At 38.6% G+C, this 22699-nt stretch overlaps 2 protein-coding genes across 4 annotated transcripts in view; both read right to left on the bottom strand.

Moving 5' to 3' along the window:
* Positions 1 to 635: 635 nt before the first annotated feature.
* Positions 636 to 5562, bottom strand: si:dkey-73n8.3 (uncharacterized protein LOC100150965 homolog). Of its 2 annotated transcripts, none has more exons than XM_040126619.1 (7): positions 5439 to 5562; positions 4846 to 4961; positions 4284 to 4439; positions 4087 to 4191; positions 3501 to 3710; positions 1334 to 1526; positions 636 to 996 (listed from the first exon to the last, which is right to left on the bottom strand). In XM_040126619.1, exons 1-7 carry the CDS (start codon positions 5468 to 5470, stop codon positions 894 to 896), a joined length of 915 nt encoding a protein of 304 aa, XP_039982553.1. In that variant the 5' UTR covers positions 5471 to 5562; the 3' UTR covers positions 636 to 893. The 2 variants fall into 2 exon arrangements, with proteins under 2 accessions (XP_039982553.1, XP_039982554.1); XM_040126620.1 differs by having other exon boundaries at positions 4156 to 4191.
* Positions 5563 to 7422: 1860 nt separating this feature from the next.
* The window catches only part of tnfrsf11a (tumor necrosis factor receptor superfamily, member 11a, NFKB activator), a 15501-nt gene continuing 224 nt past the window's right edge, over positions 7423 to 22699 (bottom strand). The window contains exons 1-11 of one of the 2 annotated variants that reach the window (XM_040127609.1): positions 22531 to 22699; positions 17600 to 17678; positions 16940 to 17065; positions 16234 to 16380; positions 16045 to 16135; positions 15536 to 15612; positions 15179 to 15286; positions 14738 to 14787; positions 13546 to 14491; positions 9111 to 9157; positions 7423 to 8038 (exon numbers count right to left, since the gene is read on the bottom strand). The exon at positions 22531 to 22699 is cut by the window's right edge and continues 224 nt beyond it. In XM_040127609.1, the coding sequence (XP_039983543.1) occupies positions 7829 to 8038; positions 9111 to 9157; positions 13546 to 14491; positions 14738 to 14787; positions 15179 to 15286; positions 15536 to 15612; positions 16045 to 16135; positions 16234 to 16380; positions 16940 to 17065; positions 17600 to 17678; positions 22531 to 22605 (1956 nt within the window). In that variant the 5' untranslated portion in view covers positions 22606 to 22699 and the 3' untranslated portion in view covers positions 7423 to 7828. Of the gene's footprint in view, positions 9158 to 13545; positions 14492 to 14737; positions 14788 to 15178; positions 15287 to 15535; positions 15613 to 16044; positions 16136 to 16233; positions 16381 to 16939; positions 17066 to 17599; positions 17679 to 22530 lie in introns of both variants that reach the window. The other variant, XM_040127608.1, reaches the window with a different exon arrangement.

The raw sequence follows: 22699 nt of genomic DNA, 5'->3' as shown, positions 1-22699 counted from the left end.
CACGCCGCCGCGTTTGTCATCACAGTACCACTGCTGGAACAATCAGGAGCGAGCTGACGCATAATTGATTCACAAGTTCCAGGCTAGGAAACAAGGTTCACCTGCTGCCTCCTGCTGTCGGAGTGACTCAACTTATATGGACTGAGCTGCACCGAGAGTTTTTGTTCTTTCACGTATGCAGTATGATATACCACAGGGCGTGCAAATATAAAAACAATGCCTATAGATAAACGCTTAAAGCTCTAGCTCTAATTGCCTGTTCGAAGAGAAGGGGTTTTTTTTACTGACAACATTAGTAATGGTTAATTATGCTGTAATATAATGACCATGCTTTTATCGTAATAATACTGCAACATTGCTGCCTGGCCACTTGAGGCACTCCCAAGTCAAATTGGACCAGGCTGCCAAACCTAATTCCAGTGATGAGGATTTCCAAAATTAGCTGTACACTGAAAAAAAAGACAAAACGGGGGGAAATCAAAATCTTGCTAAATATTGAATAACTACTTCAGAAGATGAGCTCTGTGAATTAAATGTTTGTTGTATGTTGTCATTGCTTATTAACCCACTCAAACAACAGACCACTCAAAAATAGTCAGCACTTTGGAATATCAGTGATATTTTTTATTAGCAGTAGCTACGATCATTTCCTACTCCAATCTATTTGCATGACAGCCTTCATGACCCTTGAGTTTTACAAACCAGACCTACTACAATAAGTGGATTTTTGGTTTCCTGCTTGCATACTTAAACAACTTTTGTCCATCACATCCATCACATTTTCAACATTCAGTAAACTTAATATCACTATCTTTGTTGTATTATTGCTATCACTGTATCAGCTCATGAATTTATTCATGGTATCTAAAAGAGCATACTGTAAATCTGTAAGTTTATCTCCAGCGAATGCCCAGCAGGTGGCAACTAACAGCCCACAACTTTAAGGCAGTGCCATCATCCTGGCCTGCCCTGCAGCTCTTTGCCCTGGCACAGTCCCTGTAAAGCAAAAGAAAGGAAAGGAAACAGAAGGACAAGGAAAAAAACAGTTATTAGTTATTACCTCCTATGAACATGCAACATGTTAATTTTCCTCAAGTTTTAAAACAGCCCGTTTCTCTTTATCTAACCCTCCCCTATTGTGATGGGTATGGAATTGTTGAGGGAAATTAATCATGAATGATGTCTACATGGATTTACCTTGACAGTGAATGTCACAAGATGCTGCCTGATATCTGCTTTTATTTTGTAGGTGGCTCATGAAGTGGCTTGGTTTGTCTAATGTGAATTGATTGATCTGGATATTGATGCTACTGCAACAGCATTTTAAACTTACTTGTAGTATCCTCCAGTGACCAGCTGGTTTTCAGGAGTGACAGTGCAGTAGATAGTGGTGTAGGCTCCCTCTGCCGGGGTCTTGACCAGCATACCCAAGGTCTTGAATATATCCACAAGAGGGCGCCTTATGTGCCTAGTTATCTCAGTGTTCCCCATTCCAGGGTCCACCGAGTAAGCTGTCACACCTAGGGCTGGAGGGAAAGTGGTGGATTTTAGGAAGAGGGCTTTCTTTAAAATGGGTTGATGTGGATGCAAGCTTCTCAAAACACTTATACTTTTCTATCCTACTACATTGTTTTTGTCAACCTGAAATAAAGAAAACCATTGAGATTAATGTAACACTAGTCAAACACAGATTACATGGTGTAGGCAGGTACAATAAAATATATCAGCTCAATACCAGAATCCATGGTACAGTAATTCTAGGTTTTACATAAGAATAAAATCCACATATAGTTTGTTGATTATTATAATTTACAAAACCCATACTTTACTCATACTTACAGTCCTAGTTGAAATTATTGGCACCCTGAATTTTAAGTACAGAACTTGGAATATCTTCAGAAATAAATGCTAATTAACCCTATTTTGTATAATCAAAATATTTTAATAAAATTTCCAAGGTTGCTGCACAAAAGAAAGTTTCTTGTAGCCACCTAGAAGCTTCTTGCACTTGTCTGCTGGTAGTTTCTGCCACTCTTTCATTGCTGTGGGTTCAACGTCTTTTAAGTTTGCAGGGGTCCTTTATGCAGTGGCAGATTTCAGCTCTTTCCTGAGGTTATCAATGGGACTTAGGTCAGGACTCATTGCTGGCCAGTTTAAAACAGTCGATCTTTTACTTTACAACCATTCTTTTGTGGTGCTGGATGTGTGTTTTGGCTTGTTGTCCTGCTGAAAGACCCAAGACCTTAACCTCAAACCTAGTTTTCTGACACTGGGTAACACATTTCACTCTAAAATACCTTGGCAATCTTCTGATTTCATCATTCGTTTGATAAATTCAATGCCTATAGTACCAGAGGCAGCAAAGCAGCCCCACAGCATGATAGAACCTTCACCATGTTTTAGTGTAGGTAGGGTGTTCTTTTCCTTATGGGCTTCATTTCCTCACCTATAAACAAACTGATGCACTGCATTCCAAAAGAACTCTACTTTGGTTTAATCTGTTCATAGAACATTATCCCAGAAAGACTATGGCTTATCTATGAAAGTTTTTGCAAACATTTGTCATGCCTTTTTGTGCCTTTCTTACAATAGTGGTGTCCTTCTTGGCCTTTGCCGATGGAGCCCTACTTGGTTTAGTGTGTGGCGTATGGTACGGGCTGAAACCACCACTCCAGATTGCTCCAGGTCATCCTGAAGCTCTTTAGATGTCTTGCATGATGTTTTCTCTCATTGAGTTTCTTCTTAGCAGCATGTCCTGGAAGCGTTTTAACAGTTTTATGACTGTGAAACTTCTTGAATACATTACAAATTGTTGAAACAGGGATTTCAAGATCTAGCAACCTCGCAGCCTTTGGAATTGTTATGTTTTTTGATGATAACATTTCTGATACTCTCAGACAGCTCTCTTGTCTTTGCCATTATGAAAAAGAAACTGGAAAGAATCAGCCCATCATTCATGAGTTTATTTAGGTCAAATTAAGCACAGGTGAGTCTTATTTGTTTTTTTATTTTGTTTGAGGAACTAACTTAAATTCATCAAAAAAGTGCCAATAATTGTGTCAATCGTAAATTTTTATGTCTGTATTTTTTATTTCACTATACAAAAGCATTTGTTGTTGTTCAATAACTTGCACATTGTATCAAATATTTTGATTGTGCAAAACTGGTAAATTTGCATTTATTTCTGAAGATATTCTAAATGGTGTACTTAAAATTAAGGGGTGCCAATAATTACAGCCAGGACTGTATCTCTGTAGATTTTTTAGATTAATAATGAGACTGACGAACAAGTCGAGTGATGATTAATTCTTTAAGACGACTGTGTTTTCTACAAACATGATTATCCATACTCTGTTTCTTGCCCAGAGCGGTTGTGGTTGAAGCATGAGACTCTCCCACTGGCATTAGATGCAGATCATTTTTTTATGCAAAGGAAAAGAGACAAAGAGGCACAGAAAGAGACAGATGCAGACTCATTCTGTCACAAACACATTCCCTACCCTCAGTCCTCCTGGCCAGCTCTCTGGTAAACAGGACATTGGCCAGCTTGCTCTGTGCATAGGCCCTGACAGGGTGATAGTCTTTGCCACCATTCAGGTCAGCAAACTGGATCTTGCCCATGGCGTGAGCTGCCGATGACACGTTGATAACCCGGGATGGGGCCGAGTGCTTCAGCAAGTCCAGTAGCAGAAAGGTCAGGAAGAAATGACCTAAAGAGGGAGAAGGTGGGTGGAAGTAGGACAAGATGTTTTAAAAGATACAGAGGGAGCAAAATTAAAAAGAAATCTATTTATATGCAACTTTAAAAGAAATTCAAAAAGGTCTTAGATATTGACTCCATGGACATTGTGATGAGAACACACATCAAAATGAACTGGTCTATCATTTGTTCTATTGATGCATGCTAAAGCTTCATCTCTAGAGTGAAAAGTAGTGAAAGACACTGACGGGTATATAAAAATTTCAGTAAAATGATTTTAATCAGTGAGAGCCCCCCCTAATTCCTTGTGACACTGCTGCCTTCAACTTAATACAGGGACAAGATCCCCAAACCTGATGTATTTCTTCAATATTTTCATCTCCTACCCAAGTGATTGACTCCAAACTGCATCTCATATCCATCCACAGTAATAGCATAAGGGCAAATAGCCACACCTGCATTGTTGATCAGGTAATGCAGAGCCCTTTCAGCTGAAAAACAGAATATTTGTTACCTGCATTACAGTCTTTATAAAAATTTTGTGGAGTTCACATGTGTGTGAGTGTGTGTGCGCGCCACCCACTGTCGTAGACATTCTCAGAAAACTGGCAAATTGATTTGGTGTCAGCCAGATCCAGTTGCCTGGCGACAACCTTGGCTCCCTTCACCTCTCTCATGATGTCACGGGAAGCTTGCTCTCCTTTTGTCATGTCTCTGCATGCTAAAATCACCCGCGCACCTATGGAGATTAATACCTCTTAATGGTGAGTGTGCTTGCATGTACATGCATGTTGAAATCTGATCAAGGTAATGTTCACCTTACTTTTAAACATTTATCTTTGTCTAAATATTTATCTGTCAGCGTGTATGGCAGTATTATCTGGTCTCATAGGTTTTTAGCTGTTTTTTATTAAAACCAGTATTGGTTCCTGTGCTTTTGAGCATTTTTGACAACAGTTTAATACTTGAGGCACCTCTTTATATTTGTTATTCTTGCATGTGCTTATTAGGCTTAAAATGTTTTCCACACAGGTACTCTGAGAACTACTGAAAAAAATAAAAGAATATGTCAGTAATACTAAGAACCTATAAGTTGTCATAGTACTCATTATTCTGTCTTTAAATGTGCAGCTCTGTTTGCTTGCCTCTGCCAGCCAGGTCTTTAGCTGTCTCTTTTCCAATTCCAGTGTTAGCCCCCGTTATGATAACTGTCTTTCCCTCCAGACACACATTTGAAGACCACTTTGGGACAAACAGAGACCTGAGGAATGAGGCATGATGGTATAAATGATTAGAGGAGTATTGACAGATCTTAAAACCAAATATGATGGTGAAATCCTTTTTTACTGCCAACAGAATGAAATAGAACTACATATGAAAAGTGAAGTGAATAAAAATATTGTTCATGTAACATGTTTGTTTAACTGTACAGTAACTAAATTACAAGCTGTGTGAGGTTTACAGCCTTATGCTGGCATTCACCTTATGTAAAACAGGTGAATGCCAGAAACTACATACTATAAAAGGAAGTTAAAGATCACAGGCTTTGACCTGACTTGGCAACTTCACTTGATATATCAGTGTTTATCTGAACTGACCTGAAGCAACAGTATCCACCCATCCGATACCCAAGCTGGGTATATAAATTGCTAATTGTGAATTCTATTTGGCTTACATCTGGTATTTAGAACTGAAATAACATTGCATTACTACAAAAATATAAAAAGCAGTTTCTTACCTGACTGCTTGCATTTCTGTAGTTGGTGACATACAATTGCAATATCCCTCCTGAAAATTTGAGTGAGTCCTTATTTCACTGATGTTGTCACAAGACTTAGTTCCAGAGAAATGAAATGGAGGAAATGAAATGGACAAAAGTGAGAGAGGGACAGAGAGAGAGAGAGAGAGAGAGAGAGAAAGAGTCACAGCCTTATTTACACTTAAAATGATATAGAGTGCACTGTGAAGTCATAATTAGATATAAATCCCCTTATGTTGAAAGTGTGTCATTGTACTAATCAATAAAGGCACAATTTCAACATGGTTCCAAGTGAGCAATCACATGACATGTGCTGCAGTGTTTTAATAAGCCAAAGTAACAGGAAACTTTTGGTGTATTTAGTTACAGCTTAATAATGCTTACGATTTCAAAACTGAGCCTGACTACATTTATCTTTTTCTTTTTGTCTCCTCTGTATTCTGCCCAAAAAATAGTATTACTAGTATTCATGGTGTCTGTTAGTGGTAAGGGAAATATTCCAAAATTTTACTTGAATAAATGTAGCAACGCCATAACAGTAAAATAGTCCATTACATGAATAAGGCCAGAATTAAAAATCTTATAGAAGTATTATAGCAAATTGTAATGTATGAATTTTAAAAATAAGATAAAGGTCCCTTTTGGTGCTAAATTACTTATGCATTAACCTGTAAGCATCTTTTTAAAGTTGTATCTGCTGGGTCACTTGTTACTTAGTTAAGTTAATTCATCTCCTTTTGATGGTTTAATCCAAAGCAATTCCTCATATTAAATGCTCAACATATGTCTTGCGAGCAAAAACATTATCTGTGAAATAACTAGAAACTGCATTTAATAAATGAAAAATCACCATTACTGAAAAGTTACTAATGTTAGCTACAGTGGTCATCAGTGCAGTAGAGTCTGCAGCTGAAATTCAAAACGTAGCTCCACAGGTGGGGCAACTGTAATATCAGCATTTCACCACTGTGGATTTCCTGGTGCTTTCCACAGGAAGATCTAACTTATCATCCACCTTTATGTGAGGCTGTTATCCTAATTACTGATTTGAGCTACAATGTCACTTTATTTGATCCCTAAAAGGGAGTATGATTTCAGAATATGAAAGTTGAACCTGGACCGTCATTCAAAAATGGGTTTTTCCCTCTTTACAGACCTCTTATTTTATTATCATTTAAGAATTTTGTGTGTGGCATTAATGAGACGAGTGTTTTTTATTAGTAGGTTTTAATGAGACCACAGACTATATATAGACTATGTATAGTGCTTAAAAAAAAGCTGAAGAGCCTTGCCTTGTCGTGCAGTATTTTTAAAAATCTAAATGATCATATTTACTTGAGATTTGTTGTCTTTTTTTTTGTCCTAACATGCAGTTAACACTGGGGGGGTGGACTGTAGCAACATGTGGTGGTTTAGGACTTCCAACATATCTTCAGTCAAATGAGAGGTTGTTTTCATACACATGGAGAGCTGAAATCATTTAAACCTACAGTTAGTATGTGTTGGCTGGCCAGCCAGATCTCATTTAAACCATGTGAAAGCTAGTCATAACTTCCTGTTTTCACAAACAACCATAAAATAAGCTGAGACAAAATACACTTGTACACACAGACACACACACACACACACACAGAGATATATATATAAACATACTCCTGCTGACCCAAACCAGGTCTAAATGAGTGCTGCCAGCTCCTCTCATGTGGTATTTCTGTGACGCTAGCTGGTCTGACTGCTAGATTAGTTTCTCCTCACAGCTGCTCACCATCCCCAGGCCTGATGAAAGGCTGCCTGTCTTTCTGTCTGTCAACACAGGGACAAAGACAGAGAGGCCTTGCCACATGTGTAATTAGCATTGCTTCACAAAGATTATAGATCATCTTGAGGAGTTGTAATTTGTTGATCCAAGAATAGGAAAGATGACAGAGAAACCATAGAGGGTAGGAACGCAGCCATCCCTGAGAGGATTAGATGCAAAACATATTTAATTTCAATCAAAATATTCTTTCAGTCAATTATTGCAATACGTTTGATTTATATATACATAATTATTTTAAGGCTGCATACATATGATGAACTTGTAATTGAATAGTCCCTTTCCTAGAATTAGTGCTAATGTTAATGGCTCCACTTGACAAATCAACATCACAAATCATATGATAAGAAACAAAAAGGGAACTTTCATTCTTATTTCACAAATACATCATTCTTTTTTCTTTTGAAATATATACAAACATTGATCACATATGAATCTGCTGAAACATTACATTAAAAGTCTACTTTGAATTATTAAAACAAAATACAAAAACATTTAAAACATAATATTATTAACAGGCTGACATTTTATTTTCTTCATTAAGGCTTGCACATTAAAACATAATGAAACAAAACAAACTAGTAATAAAATAGCTTATCAAATGCATAGCATTTTTTATTAGACACAAACTGCATCTGTGGTGCAATAAGAAGAGAATGAAATAAAGAATAAAATAAAAAGAATATTTAGGTCTACATACAGGATAAACAAGCATTGTACCAAACTGGATGTGTCTTTTCTGTAGAACAGCTTTTGCTAGACCCTGCAAACCACAAAAAAGTCAGTTCAGTGAAATGCTTAAAACTCATTACTATTTTTTTTTTATTTTAAAAACTTTGATTCAACACTGCCTGATCTTAAGTAGCTAGTAGATTGAATTTTCTTCCATAAAAATATTTACTTTCATGGCATGGTTTTGTGACAGCAAAGACAATTATTTCCACATGGTGGATATTTTGTTATGTAAGGAAAGTGCTGAAATCATCCAAATGTCAAATTTTGAATAGTTAAAGACTAGGAGTGTACTGACTTTAAGCTGGGGTATTTAATGATGAAAGGTAGGGAATGGGAGATGTAGTAACTCCTTTGTATTAAGACCCAGCTGCAATTTCCATACAACCATAAAAACATGACGTTCTTCCAGTCTGAACTCTAGTTTCACATCCAATTCCCAACAAAATTCCCCATCACTGTCTGGAATGAAGGGAGTTTCCATTTGAAAAAGCCTGCAGCTTTCCACTGGATATTGAAAAAAGGTATGTTACAGATGCCTGAGGGAACATTCAGTGACTTATGTGTGATATAGGACAAGTTATTGTAGATTACATTCCAAAAATTTACACCGGCATAGACTAATAGCTTCACATGGCTAAAGTTGCTTCCTCAGTCAACTGATGGATCAGCTTCATTTTAATTGAAAGCCTTATATGAAAAGCTGGTATGGTAGGACAGATGCTATTTTTTAAATGATTTTCATAATTTCATTGGGAGCTAAGACCAACAGAAATGAGCAGATATCAGATCATTTTCACAATGTCTATCTGAGAGTTATCGAGATGATCACTGGACTAACAAATATAACAGCCATTGGTCACTTTTCAGTTTCCCAGTGGCTGCTCCTCCATCACTTCTTGGACTAGTAGTGTCTCTTCTTGCAATGTGATGTGGGAAATGGAATCCCCTTGTGACCTCAGGCTGCTCTGGAAAAATGGAGCTGTCTCATTGGCCTCTTCCTGCACAGGGCTTCCAAAGGCATCGTCCTGTCCTGCCCTGTCACTGCCAACAGATGTCTGGCTAACATAAACAACAATGACGTCCCCACTGAAGTTCATCACCTGACCACTGGAGATGAAGGTGGTGTTGTGGTTCCCCGATACCTGGCCTGAAAAGAAAAATGTGGAAAGTAGAATAAGAAGAGATTGTATGAAGTCAAAAACACATCAACACTAGGCACAAGAGAAGAGGTAAAATGGGTCAGAAATGGTGCACTATTTAGGGATATTTGCCTGGTATATACATTTTTTCTGCATTTGATAGAAAAAAAATTAGTAAGTACCTACACTTTTGGCTTCAAATGGGCTAGTGTGACACAAACCATGAATCAACATTTCCCTCTCTCATATAGAAAATGGCAAGTAAAGTGACCCCTTATTGGGAAATGTGTAGAAATATGAATATCTATGTTATGGTTGTGTAAGACACAGCCCTCCAATTCCACTCACACAGGCAGACAGAGCTTCCCCTATTCATGACATATGTGAAGAGGGGACTAAATCTTGGCTAACCTTGGATGACAAATGGACAGTGGGTGTAATGACCACGCAGGATAACCACAGAAAGGCCACAGCTACATAGATTGCCTTATCATATCCTTTTTGCCATATTTGTTTCAGCGCGTCCAGCACTTTTTAGTGTGAGAAACTCAAGACCTTTGAAAACAAGCCATTTGTCAAGGGTTTAGGGTTTTACAGACATGGCTGAATAAATTCAAAAAAGTGCTGTTCAACTCTTTCTAACTTTACTCTATCCTATCCTGCCTCAAATCATTATTACAAACTTGTACCGATCTACTGATGTCCATGTACTATTCACATATAGATATGAGTCAAAAAGGTGAATTATGAAATAAACTGTGTGTTTTTGTTTCGTAAGCCATCTTTCACCACATTGAGCCTCTGGTTCCTATTTTATCAAGCCGCCTGTCTGACTTTCCAGCCAACAGAACAAGCCGACTCTCTGTGACTCACAACTCATGCCTCATTTATTCACACATATGCACACACACATATACACACAATTTTGCAGTAAATGTAAGCAAACAGGCTCTAGCAAACACTTTTACAGATACACACACACTTACACTGAAAAGCAAACAAAGCTCTATAAAGTTGCAAAGACAGACAAACACAATCACACACTCACAGAGAGTGTGTGTCTGTGTTCCCCATCTGAGAGCCTTTCCGGGAATACCAGTCTGAGAGGTCTAGTTTAAAAACTATGTCATTTCACCACAACTTTGAAAACAAAGCTCTATGGAATCTGCTTGGGTTCTTCTGTTTATCCTTTCTTAATACAGAGCTGATTTTTCTGGATGCCCAACAATTCTAGCAATAAAGTTTTTCAGACAGGGGTGAATTTTTTAATCTTCAAGAGATCCACACTACCTGGTCAGCTGCCAATTTATTTCCTCAAGCTATAGGGTAAATATCGATAATTAGCACTGTTGAGGTGCCCTTGAACAAAAGCAGTTAACTTACAACTGCTTTAGTGGAGCCACTAAGTGGCCAACAGATAAAACTGATATTGTATATTGGACAGCTTCTATGTGTGAGCTATGTGAGCTACTTGAGGTTAAAAAAAATATTTCTGATGGACGGGTGAAACTTCTGACCCTTGCTTAACCTTTAAATAGCATGTGCTGGAAGTCCATTTAATAAACTGGCATTACTGCATGATGGGAAATGGCGTTAATTTCAAGCCAGCAAACATGTAATTAAAGTACCCAGTTGTCATTGAGAGTCCAAAAAAGTCTTCACGTGTGTGTGTGTGTGTGTGTGTTGGGTGCGCAGGGTTATAAAAAGTATTACTCAAGCTGCACACATCTTGCTTCAATTAAAGCTGTGGTCACTTTGTGCAACCCTATGGAATTCTGGGTAAACAGGAGCTTTGTAGATGGCATAGTTCACACTGATGCACACTCACAAACACTTAACACTGTATGCTAGAGTGTGGCTCTGGTGGTTTACTAGCTCATCAAATACACACATATTTTATTCCTGCTCCCTGTGTGGTCTCCCAAAATGCAGGGTTCAACTATCAATACTGGCTTTAATAAAACATATTTCTTGGAAACAATCAAACTTCTTATTCTTCTGCTGAAACCAATGCTCTGTTATAAGTTGTGTTCAGCATGTTCACCTAACAATACCCCAGTCTGAGCTAACCATTGTCCCGATCAAACTATTCTAATACTGCTTTGATAACTAACCATAACCACTCAATGACTGGGGCACAATACATAAATATGTTTCCTGAACATTTTTCGCTGTGGCAGCATGTACAGTCCTTTGTGAGAACAATACATGTTCAACCATGAAACGGTAAAACTTTCCATTAAAACCAACATAAATTTAATTCTGTTATTCTTGGTGGCTATTCCCACCTATTCTGCGGAAAGGGAACACTACTATGTAGTGTATCAAATCATGTATGGGTATGACCCTGTGGCAATACTGTGGTGACTGCCTACACAAAGAACACAGAATCCACCTGGCAAACTCAACTGTGGTCCCACAGTCTTTGTAGTGAGCCATTATCCACATAGCACAGAACCACTATGCATTCAGTTTTCATTAACATTGTTGAGTGGCTATAGCATCTTTGTATTGCCCCAGGTCAAACTAAAAATACCCAAACTTTCTGGGAATCTACACACACATAAATGGAAGCCCATTTCTTTATACCCAATTGTATTTGTCAATAAAGCCTGGTGAAACCAATCAGTTAGCTAAATTTCAAGCTTGCCTCAAGGAAATAAAGACCTAGATGACCAGCAACTTTCTGCTGTTAAACTCAGACAAAACTGAAGTTATTCTGCTTGGCCCCCAACACCAAAGAAACACCTTATCTAATGATAAAGTTACTCTGGATGGCATTGCCCTGGCCTCCAGCACCACCGTTAGATATCTCAGAGTTCTCTTTGATCATGTTATGTCCTTTAACTCTCACCTAAAACAAACTTCAAGGACTGGCTTTTTTCACCTATGTAACATTGCAAAAATCAGGCACATCCTTTCTCAAAAAGATGCAGGAAAACTAGTCCATGCTTTGGTTACCTCTAGGCTGGATTATTGTAATTCCTTATTGTCAGGCTGTCCCAACAAATCTTTAAATACTCCCCAGCTGATCCAGAATACTGCAGCACGAGTACTGACAGGAACTAGGAAAAGAGATCACATTTCTCCTGTGTTAGCTTCTCTGCATTGGCTCCCTGTAAAATTCAGAATAGAATTTAAAATCCTCCTCCTTACCTACAAAGCCCTTAATGGTCAGGCACCATCATATCTGAAAGAGCTCATAGTACCCTATTACCCCAGTAGAACACTGTGCTCCCAGAATGCAGGCTTGCTTGTGGTTCCCTAGAGTCTTCAGAGGTAGAATAGGAGGCAGAGCCTTCAGGTATCAGGCTCCTCTACTGTGGAACCATCTTCCTATTTAGGTCCGGGAGGCAGACACACTTTCCACGTTTAAGAGTAGGTTTAAAACCTTCCTTTTTGTTAAAAACCTTCACTACAGTTAGGGCTGGCTCAGGCTTGTCTTGAACCATCCCCTAGTTATGCTGCTATAGGCTTAGACTGCCGGGTGACTTCCCATGATACACCAAGCTCCTCTCTCCTCCTCTTCCTCTCCATCTGCACGCATTCATATGGTATCAATGCTCATTACTAACTTGACTTCATCTCTCTTCCGTAGTTTTGTGCTTTCTCATCTCTCTCCTCTCTTCCTGTCGCTTTCTACAGGTATTTCTGCCCATGGTGCTAGAGAGTCTGGATCTGTGCTCTGGATCTGATCCTGCTCAAGATCCAATGCTTCAAATATTATGATCATCATCTATTATTATTAATTATAATAATATCTATAATTATTATTTAGTTTTATGAGTACTATTATTCACCCTATTATTATAATTATTAGTGTTATTATTAGTCTCATTATTGTTACACATCTTTATGTTATACGTCTACTGTGCTATGCCTGCTCCTGCTCTCCCTCCCTCTCCCTCCCTCTCTCTCCCTCTCTCTCCCTCTCTCTCCACCCAGCCGGTTGGGGCAGATGGCCGCCCTCCATGAGCCGGGTTCTGTTCTAGGTTTCGATCTATTAAAAGGGTTTTTCCTTGCTGCTGTCGCCAAGTGCTTGCTCATGTAGGAATGTTGGGTCTCTATAAATGTAACTATAAAGAGTATGGTCTAGACCTGCTTTACATGAAAAGTGCCCTGAGATGACCTCTGTTATGATTTGGCATTATATAAATAAAATTGAATTGAATTTCTGCCATGGAATAAAATATAAAAAGGTATATTTTAAGTTATAGTTAATTAGTTATAGTTAAAGTTATATTTATTTAATTTTTTCTTACCAGTAATGAGGTTGAGTATTTTTATTTTTAGAAAAATAATATTTCCTAATATTTGATTTATATTTTTTTTTGGGCCAGGAATGGGCTTCCATTTCTGCTGGTTTAAGTCATTGAAGTTTTAAATTTTACCCTACCTGAGGTAAAAGTTGGTTCAGCCAGCTGACTGTGGAGGCTCTCAGGTGAGCACTCCAGTTCAGACTCCCCAGAGGAGAGCTTGTTTCCACTACTGTCCTCCCAGGAAAGTCCCTGGCTTTGCTCCGGGCTAGAGGTCTCAGGAGACTTGTCCAGGTAAAGATCTCCAACACATGAGGAAGTCATTAAGGGGCTGACTGAGTTCATCACAGAGATTGTACTATTCTCTGTTGAGGTGGAGTCCATGCATGCCAGTCTGTATAATTGCTCCTGCTTTACAGGTAACCGTTCAGTCAGGTAAGGTTTGAACTCCAGGGACACCAGAGCTTGGGACAATGGAAGGCAGAGTTCAGGAAGTGGACTGGATGGAGGGACTACAGAAGAGGTTTGGAGGAGTGGAAGAGAAAGAGAGACAAGAGATGCAGCACCTGTTTCACTCTTGCACAAAACTATATTTTCTTGATTTCCATCATTCTTTTCTCTACCATTGTCTGCTCTTACACTCTCACTCTTCTCTTCTTTCCCACTCTCATCTCCATCCCGTTCTCCATCTAGCCCTCCACAAGAGCAGGTTCCTGGAGTCCCAGGGCTGACAGCCTGGCTACAGTCCTCATTCTCCCCTACTTCCAGTGGCTCGTGAACAGGAATGACACAAACACAAGAACCTGCCAAAAGAGGAGAGACACTCAGAACCTCCTCTTCTTCTGACACCTCCTCTGGTTCTCCAGACCCTTCACTCTGATCCTCCACCAGTGTCTTCCTGTTGGTTCCTTCTTTCTCTGTGATTTCCCCTTTGAATGGCAGTGAGACCTTGACATTTGGAACAGAGGTAGGGAATGTGCATGTGGGCTCATCTGTGGGGTTGTGTGGTGCTTGGCAGATGAGTTTGGTCATCTCACATGGTGTACACCTGGGACCTCCGCTATGGTAAAGAGGGGCCAAGGTTTCCTAGAACAAAAGAAACAAAGAAAGAAATATTGTAAATAACTATTGTTTTATGTGTGAGTAGTAAGAAATACGATTTCCGCCATCCTATGTACACAATGTAGTAAGAGACTTAAGTGCTGTATATGTTCCTAAATTATTCAGTTGATCAAATATTTCATACACTATCTAACATGCAGGTGAGACTACTTGCATTAAATTTGGTTTCTATGCATTTTCGATTACTTTTCAACTGAAATTCCACTTTACCTGCTGTATCCTAGTCCTCTTCAGATTCTGAACACAGGATCGCATATTTACTAGACAAAGAAACAACATATTGTACCTTAATACTGAATGAAGGAATCTTAATGATTTCTGTTGAAGATGTTTGGCAAAGAGGCTGTTGAACATGCGGAATAATAATTTGAGGACCAGTTTAAATGGCAAATCAAATCTCAAGAAAAGATTTAGTTTTTATTTACTACAATGTATTCTTAATGTGATTAGATTAATGGTTCATATTGTGCAGTGTTCACCATTTGTGTATGTACTGCAAATGCATGTCTGTTTAGAATTAATGTTTACAATGTGCATTTTGAAATCAGTGATAAACTCTCCTCTAGATAGATGTTTTATTATTGTAAAAAAACAATAACAAAAAATGTATCTAGAGGAAAACTTCAAGATTAATACAGGGGTGTAATTTACCAGAGAGTAATTTCAGTTTGTCCTTGTAGCAGAAGAGGAGCAGGATGAGGAGACACAGAACAGTGATGACTGACAGAACTGAAACTATGACCCAGGAGTGCGCTGCACCTGCAAGAAAAATAAATTAAGAGCTCACTTGTGTACTCTACATCTACTGACAGTCATGATGTCTGCCAACGAAAACTATACAATAAAATCAGACATGACATTTTCTAATTTTTTTCTGGTTTTTGTCCATTTTTACACTTTAATTAGCAGGCCTAATCCACTTCATTTCTTTCATCTGAGTAGATGTTAAATATGCATTAAATTGTATTTGTACGGTGACAGTATGCACTGAATGTGTCCATGCCTTACCAGACACAGGTTGTCCACACACTGCATCAGCCTGAGCGCTGCCTGGATGTGTCTCACGCCTGCCCTCAGCCTTACAACTGGGTGAGAAGATGAAATCAAAAAAACACAGAGTGAAGAGGAATACCTATATGTGGAATAATCCCCCCCCCCCATTCTTTTTTCCCCAATACTCTACCATTTTTCTGATCTGTGATGAAGAAGAAGAGAGAGGGGGAGAGAGAGAGAGAGAGAGATGGAAATATAAACTAAATTTAAATTTAAATCTCTCAGTCTCTCACTCCATCATCATCATCATCATCATCATCATCATCATCACAGATCCGGCCGGCAGTGGAAGCTGGTGTTTGGTCCAGGTTTCCAGAGGAAGTGAAGAGCACATTAGTCATGATAGCTGGCTGGTGCTGAGGAGATCTACCCAGGTGCATTTTCCCCTTCAAAAGATTCCAGGCTAAAAATTGTGTGTGTGTGTGTGTGTGTGTTTGTGTGTGTGTGTGCATATATACACTTACTTAGTCCATTGTTTGCATTGCTCGCCATTGTTGTCAACAGAGAAGAAGCCTTTCTTACATGCAACACAGATCTTCCTTCCATTAGTAGACTCTGAAATTAACAACATATATTGTAGTAGATCTCTAGGTGACTACCCTCTGTAATTGCTGGATATTAATGAGGTTGTGTTTTGTCTTCACGTGTCTCACCAGGATCCACCTCAAGTCCATATCCAGCACCGCAGGTGGGTATTCTCTCACAGAACTCACAGTTGATGGGATAGCATTGGAGGTGCAGTTGGCAATGACACGGCTCTTCTGCCACAGGGTTTTCAAGGCTCTCCACAAAACCCTTAACTGGAAGTCAAAGGGGGGAGTATTTTAGTTCAAAGTTAGGTCTAAATCCTTGAAAGGGATAATAAGGTGTATTTCATTTAAAACCCCACTCAACAGGCTGAATCTCTATCTGTGTTGCTGCTTGTGTATAGTTTGGAATGGCTTTGTTATAAAAAATTAGAGATAATTCTGATAATGACACAAATTGATGCAATTTCATTTTCACATTGCTGGGGAATACTTTTTACTCTATTTTGAGTTCACTTCATCACACTGGAACATTTTTTGTGACGATCAGAGCATTTTTGAATACAAAAAGACAACTCACACATAAATCCATTATCAATCAAATAATACTTTGGTAAACCTTTAATCTTAAGTTTTGTTGAGACTCTATCAGAGGTGTTGCATTAACTGTAGACTGTAGGCAGTAACTAAAGGTGTTGGGTTCTTGTTCTCCAATGTAAGTAAATAGGGGTCAACTAAATATTTGGAAACAATAATCTCAGTTTAAAACATTTGTATTGTTAAGGCAGGATTTCAGGATTTTAAAATCCTTATTCAAGATGTTGGTACTTACTTGGGTCACAGAACTTCTGCTGGAGACAGCGCTTTTCTTCAGTCAAGCCGGGCTGGTATTCATCACGATTACATTTAATACATTTAGTCTGGTGGGAATCATTGCAGTCAGAAAACACACGGAAGCCTAATGGGAAAAAAAGTGAGACACAGAGACAGAGAGACAGAAGGAGGGAGGAAAATAGACAGATGAATTGAACAACCTGTACATAATCAAAGTGACCACTAAAAACTTTATGGAAGAAGAGAGAAAGAGAACGAAATTGATAAAATCAGAGCCTTCTTCCTCTTTTACAGTAATTGGTACTTCTAGCGGATCAATGTAAATTGTGTGTGTGTGTGTGTGTGTGTGTGTGAGTGAGAGAGAGCGAGAGAGAGAGCGAGAGAGAGAGCGAGAGAGAGAAAGAGTGAGTGAGAGAGAGAGAGAGAGAGAGAGAGAAAGGGTTAGATAAAGAAAGCCATATGTTCTGTTTTTTAACATTCTTCCTCTATTAATTTAGAGTCTTTGTGAATGGAAATCTATTTTCATTTTATGCTGCTTCCACTGAGTAAACCAGATATGCAATATGCAGACACTAGTTCCTCATGTTTTACTTTGTTCCCTTCATTCCCTGTGTGTGTGTGTGTGTGTGTGTGTGTGTGTGTGTGTGCATGTTATTACCTGGTTCACACTTCTTGCAGCATCTGGAGCCTTTTAGGTAATGTGTTTCATCACACTGGAGAGATTTGGAGACCGCATTCTACAAATATTATAAAATAAAATTAGTTTTTTGTTATTTTGTGTAAGTTAAGCTTTTTATTTGACTGGGTGTACTTTTATCCACTTTTAAAAGTAGTTGTATACCCTTTAACAACATATATTTAGAGAAAAGATGATGAAAAACGATTTACATGAGAAATATCATCTTTTCCAAAGATTATCATATTATATCATGATTTGCTAGATCAAAAACATAAATTTTCCATTAGTGGTTAGCAGTTTTCCTCAATGTACGCCAAACTTTACAATGGCCACCTTTCTCCTTCTTTAGGTCATCTTTCAAATCCACATGTGATATTTTGAGATGGTGGTGAGTAATGAGAGGAAGAGCATAGTTATAACATTTCCAAGATATGCCCAGGAATTCTTTCCATGACTTTGACAGAGTGATCAGTTGGTTAGCTTGCCCATTACATAAATGATGAGAATAAAAGGTGAGATTTAAAAAAAGATCTTGTGGCAGCTATCACGCTAAATGTTGAGTTTATTCCAAAAAGGTCAGCCTTCAGTTGTAACTTGCTATAATGCAAAGTCTCCTGCTGCCATTCAACAGTGTAAGCTATAGCATTAGCATGGAGTATAAAAGCTCTTGTTGCAGTGAAACATCTGGGAACTATAGTAAAAAGGCCACAAAGGTAAGGCTCACGCACACTTACAGTACATACTGTACACATCCACCAGCCACCCTGAATTAGGGGCTGGTGTACTCGTGGCTAAAATGCTGAACTAGAGAATCTGGCTTTTATGACAGAAACAATGCCAAAGCCACAGTGTCTATATAAATGTAGAAAAATACAACCTATAGATCAGACTGCACTCTGACCTCAGACCTACCTCTTTTTTTTCCAACATTCAGGACTTCTGAAAGCCTCTTTTACCCATGAAATTATACACTATTACAGCCATTCACATTCATAGTGCAATTTGTACAGGAAAGAAATGCTGTTTCTGCAGAGGTAATGTGACAAATCCATCATCCTGCCCCCCCATTAATATTCAGAAGTACATTTGAAATTGCCTGCCTGTCATCATACTCTTGGTCACTGGCTATCTCTTTTCTTTCCCATGGTGCATCTGTATGTCTGTAACTCAACAGCTTCATAAAGATACACTTAGCCTTGTGCTTCTTTTAGCTGGTCATGCTGTTCACCTCCACTATGATTTAGCTTCCTAAATGAGAACAGTTGCATAAAAACAGCCTTTATATTCTGCAATTAAATGTTACTTTACATCATAGTCATGCATTGGCCTACTTTACACAATTGAAAATATTTCTTCATTTAAAAGCTTAATTTATCCTAGAATTTCCCCTGACACACCAACGTAGTTGTAAATGGCTGACAACTTTCCTTTTGTTTAAATGTTTAGTTTCCTGTAGTTTATACTGACAACAACAATAAAATTCTGTAGGATCCACTCAATTATTGTTTTTCTTGGCATCAAATGAAAATCTGAAGATAAACAGTAATATCAGTTTTAAAAAATAACATTTTCTTTCACACCTTCTCCCTCTCTCTCTCTTATTTATTTCCCTCTCATTCTCACACATCCATATTAAAACCTGTTTAGTCTCAGTGTCTGTCTGTCCAGTGTCAGGCAAAAACAATACAACACGAACACTCGCAAGCGTTTAATTACTTTCACTCACTTGCAGATAAACCAGTCTTTGTTTTATAATCTAACCAGTGGGATAAGGCACAGCGCTCATAGCTGGGACAGCAGCACTACTGAGGACCCTGTGCTGCAGAAGACAGAAGTGACAGAAGTAGGAAAGGTTCCCATGCTCAGAGGTTCATGTTTTTGGATGGATGGATGGACGGATGGATGGAGGATGGATGGAGTGATGGATGGACGGACGGACGGACAGACGGACGGACATGTGGAGTCACAGCTCTAAAGACAGTGGTGGTCAATCCACACAACAGAGCCAGAGCACACAGGAAGCCAAAAGAATGCATGGAACTGTGTTTTTGTTACCACCACATCAAAACATTAGGTCTCAGTTATGTTATGTTATGTTTTGCCACACTAAATATATATGTAAGAGGATCCACCCTATATGATTATAGGTTATCACATCGGTCAAGATAGAACATCAACTGTCAAAGCTAACTTTATCGGCTGTATGTACTCAAATATATAGTCATGTCTGAAAGTGTATGTGTCCAACCGAAATTGAATAAAAAAGATAGGGGAAAGGAAAGGGAAAATAGTTAAATTGATGGATAGAGTGGGCAACTTTGAATGGAGAAAAAAGACAAAAGAGGCATTATGTGTTCCACTGCTCCAGTGTTATTCAGGAACTGACTTTTTTAAAATAATCTTTTCCAAGCTGTTTTGTTTATCTTTTAAAAATCCTTCATCACTTGTGTGATGTTATCAAACATGAGTATGACACAGAATCCATTCCACTTGCTATCAGAATATAAGAGAATTTGCATAACGGCCACAGCAGCCATTGGCAACGAGCCTAAAGAAGTACAGTGTGACATTTAGGCCTCTAGGTGTTTCAGTGATCTATGATAAGGTGCTGTAAAAGCATATTGCACAACAGCTGAATCTTTGTATAATATTTACACCTGTGGTTGATTCTTTAAAGGCCATAAAATAAATCCTTTTGAAGTTCCACCTGCACAAATTGTGATTTTTACTGGTTTTGAAAATCTCATACTCTACTGATAAATACTTTCAAAAACTTTTAAACCATATGAGCCTCCAAAACACTTAATGGATTATTACCAAAAATGGTGAATAGAAACATGTAAAAGCAAAACTGAATGAAACTCATCTGAAGGATTATACTTACCAGGGAAGAAGGGATACTGCAAAGAGCTGGAAACAAGTCCCTAGATAATTATAATCTATGCTAATTGTTTTAAATGAACTTGACAAAGCTTAATGTGGGTTTTACAGCCTAAAGACAATAATAACTCATCCTCTCTCCACACAAAGCTGTATTGTTATTAAAAGGCTGCATGCTTTATCAATCAGTTGAATGTCTGTTGTCTAAATAGTTAAATCAAGTTTGGATCTGCAGGCCTGAGGCAATATAGTGTTATTGCTCAAGACAAGGTAGACATAACACTGGCTTCTGATGTGATGGTAGGTGGGTGGGTAGATGGATGGATGGATGGATGGATGGATGAATGGATGGATGGATATACAGGAGGTTAGAAAAAAGCACATTATGAAGATTATGCATAAAATGAAGAAGGGTTTTTGGTTCAATACTGAATGAAGGAAAACAGGAAAGAGGCAGTGGTGGTTGGATGACAGAAAAGGTGGACAGATGGATGAATGTACGAATGGCTAACAAAGCTGGCTAATAAAAAGTACAGGAGCCATTTGGGTAGGCAAGGAGATGAATCCACCAAAGCTCATCTTATTCATGATACAGTGACTTTTAAGCTTTTAACATCTTGAAGTAATCTTGTATTGCTCAATCATACGGACAGTTTGAAATGAAATTGGAATGGATTGGATCAAGTGGTTAAAAAACAACAAATGAAGGGGAAATTCATTGGGAATACTTTGAGTCAGTAATGGCATGACCATGGTGAGAACAAACCAAAGCCAATGGTTTGCAGTGTCACCTTAAACTGTAGATGAAAAATATTTCTTTCTTTCCATATCTGCATTTGCTCACTCTTGTTACCACTACTAGAAAACTGTGACTTGCATTTGCCAGTCTGTGAAAAAACAAACAAACAAACAAACAAAAAAAAATCTTTTGTGCCATTACCTCTCTGGATCTCAGCTTGGACAAGATGCAATGCCTACCCTAAACATTACTATCTCTTGCAACACATTTTGGTGAAGCAGAGATGAAAAACAGGGAAGAAAGAGTGTCTGTTCCAGTCAAAGTCATAACGATGCTGGCTTATAGTAAACAGGCAGCGATAGATCATTGGTGCCCGGCAGTCCCGCCACTACAACCACATCTTATAAACTGCTCCACCTGGACAGAGTTAGCTGCTTGGACTAAACAACAACATGGACAAGAGCATGTCATTGGCCATTCACTTTTTTTTCCTAAAATTAAACTGTGGCATTGGATCAGCTGAGACATTATGTAGTTATTTCAAAGTCAGCGATTTTATCCGTGCCTTTGAGGTATGGCACAGATACTGTAATAATACAGTGAAAACAAGAAAGTTATCACAAAAAAGTGATGCTATGTATGAAGTAACTGCCAATAGCCTTATGGTGGTGGTGTCAGTGAAACATGATACCATCACATTCTTGCAGTCCTAACTTGTAGGCAATAAAACCAGTGGCTCTCTCTCTGGATCTCTGTAGGGCAGTTATTTGTCCCTGCTCCTCACTTTAAAAACCTCTCGTCTGTCAGAGCTCACGAGGTTCCTGATGAGCCATTTGGCCAGCGTCGGTCCCCTCTGGACCGCGAAGGAATGTTTGGTCGAGGGAGAAGAACATCCAGTTGCCAGCGGCGTTTTTGCGGTCAGAACAGGGGAGGTGGACTCGACCCAAACACAACTGTTTCCAGTCAGTGTCCCGACGTAAACATTTAACGTTCCTCCCTTCCCCTCATTCCCCTTTGACCAGTTCATACAAATAATTCAAATGTGTTGTACACAGATTCTGGTTTACTGTTACACAACTCCTTGTCCATCTACTTAAGAAAAATAAATCATCACGATTCTCAATATCTTGCATTGCCACTCAGTCGAATAAAATCTGACAGCCCCTGAAAGGCAGAGTATAGGAGACACAGCATACAATAAACTAATTATCAAATGTTTTGTATAAATCCACTCCTTCATTTTGTTATTGCGGAAATTACAACCTTTTTAGTAGCAGAAGTGTGTTTTTACCTGTGCATAAAAGGTGACGAGTACACACGTTATCCAACCTCGGAATATCCAACTCGTAGAAAAATTCAATCTCATCTCTGCTGGATAATGATGAGTCCTTCTAAGGCAAACTTTTCTTTCTCCGCCAAGAAGATGACTCCTAACACCAAGATTCTTCTTCAAATTTCCT

Source organism: Xiphias gladius, chromosome 5, assembly GCF_016859285.1.
Source record: "Xiphias gladius isolate SHS-SW01 ecotype Sanya breed wild chromosome 5, ASM1685928v1, whole genome shotgun sequence".
Lineage (NCBI taxonomy): Eukaryota > Metazoa > Chordata > Actinopteri > Istiophoriformes > Xiphiidae > Xiphias > Xiphias gladius.
This window is presented reverse-complemented; position numbering and strand designations above follow the sequence as displayed.

Bases quoted from the DNA above. Each gene is read 5' to 3' on its own strand.
- si:dkey-73n8.3 (XM_040126619.1), bottom strand. From the start codon at position 5,470: ATGTCACCAACTACAGAAATGCAAGCAGTCAG. The intron at 4,440-4,845 runs GCAAGCAAACAG...TAATCTCCATAG, and splicing joins TAAAGACCTGGCTGGCAGAG to GTGCGCGGGTGATTTTAGCA. The intron at 3,711-4,086 runs GTAGGAGATGAA...CTCCCTCTTTAG, and splicing joins GTTTGGAGTCAATCACTTGG to GTCATTTCTTCCTGACCTTT.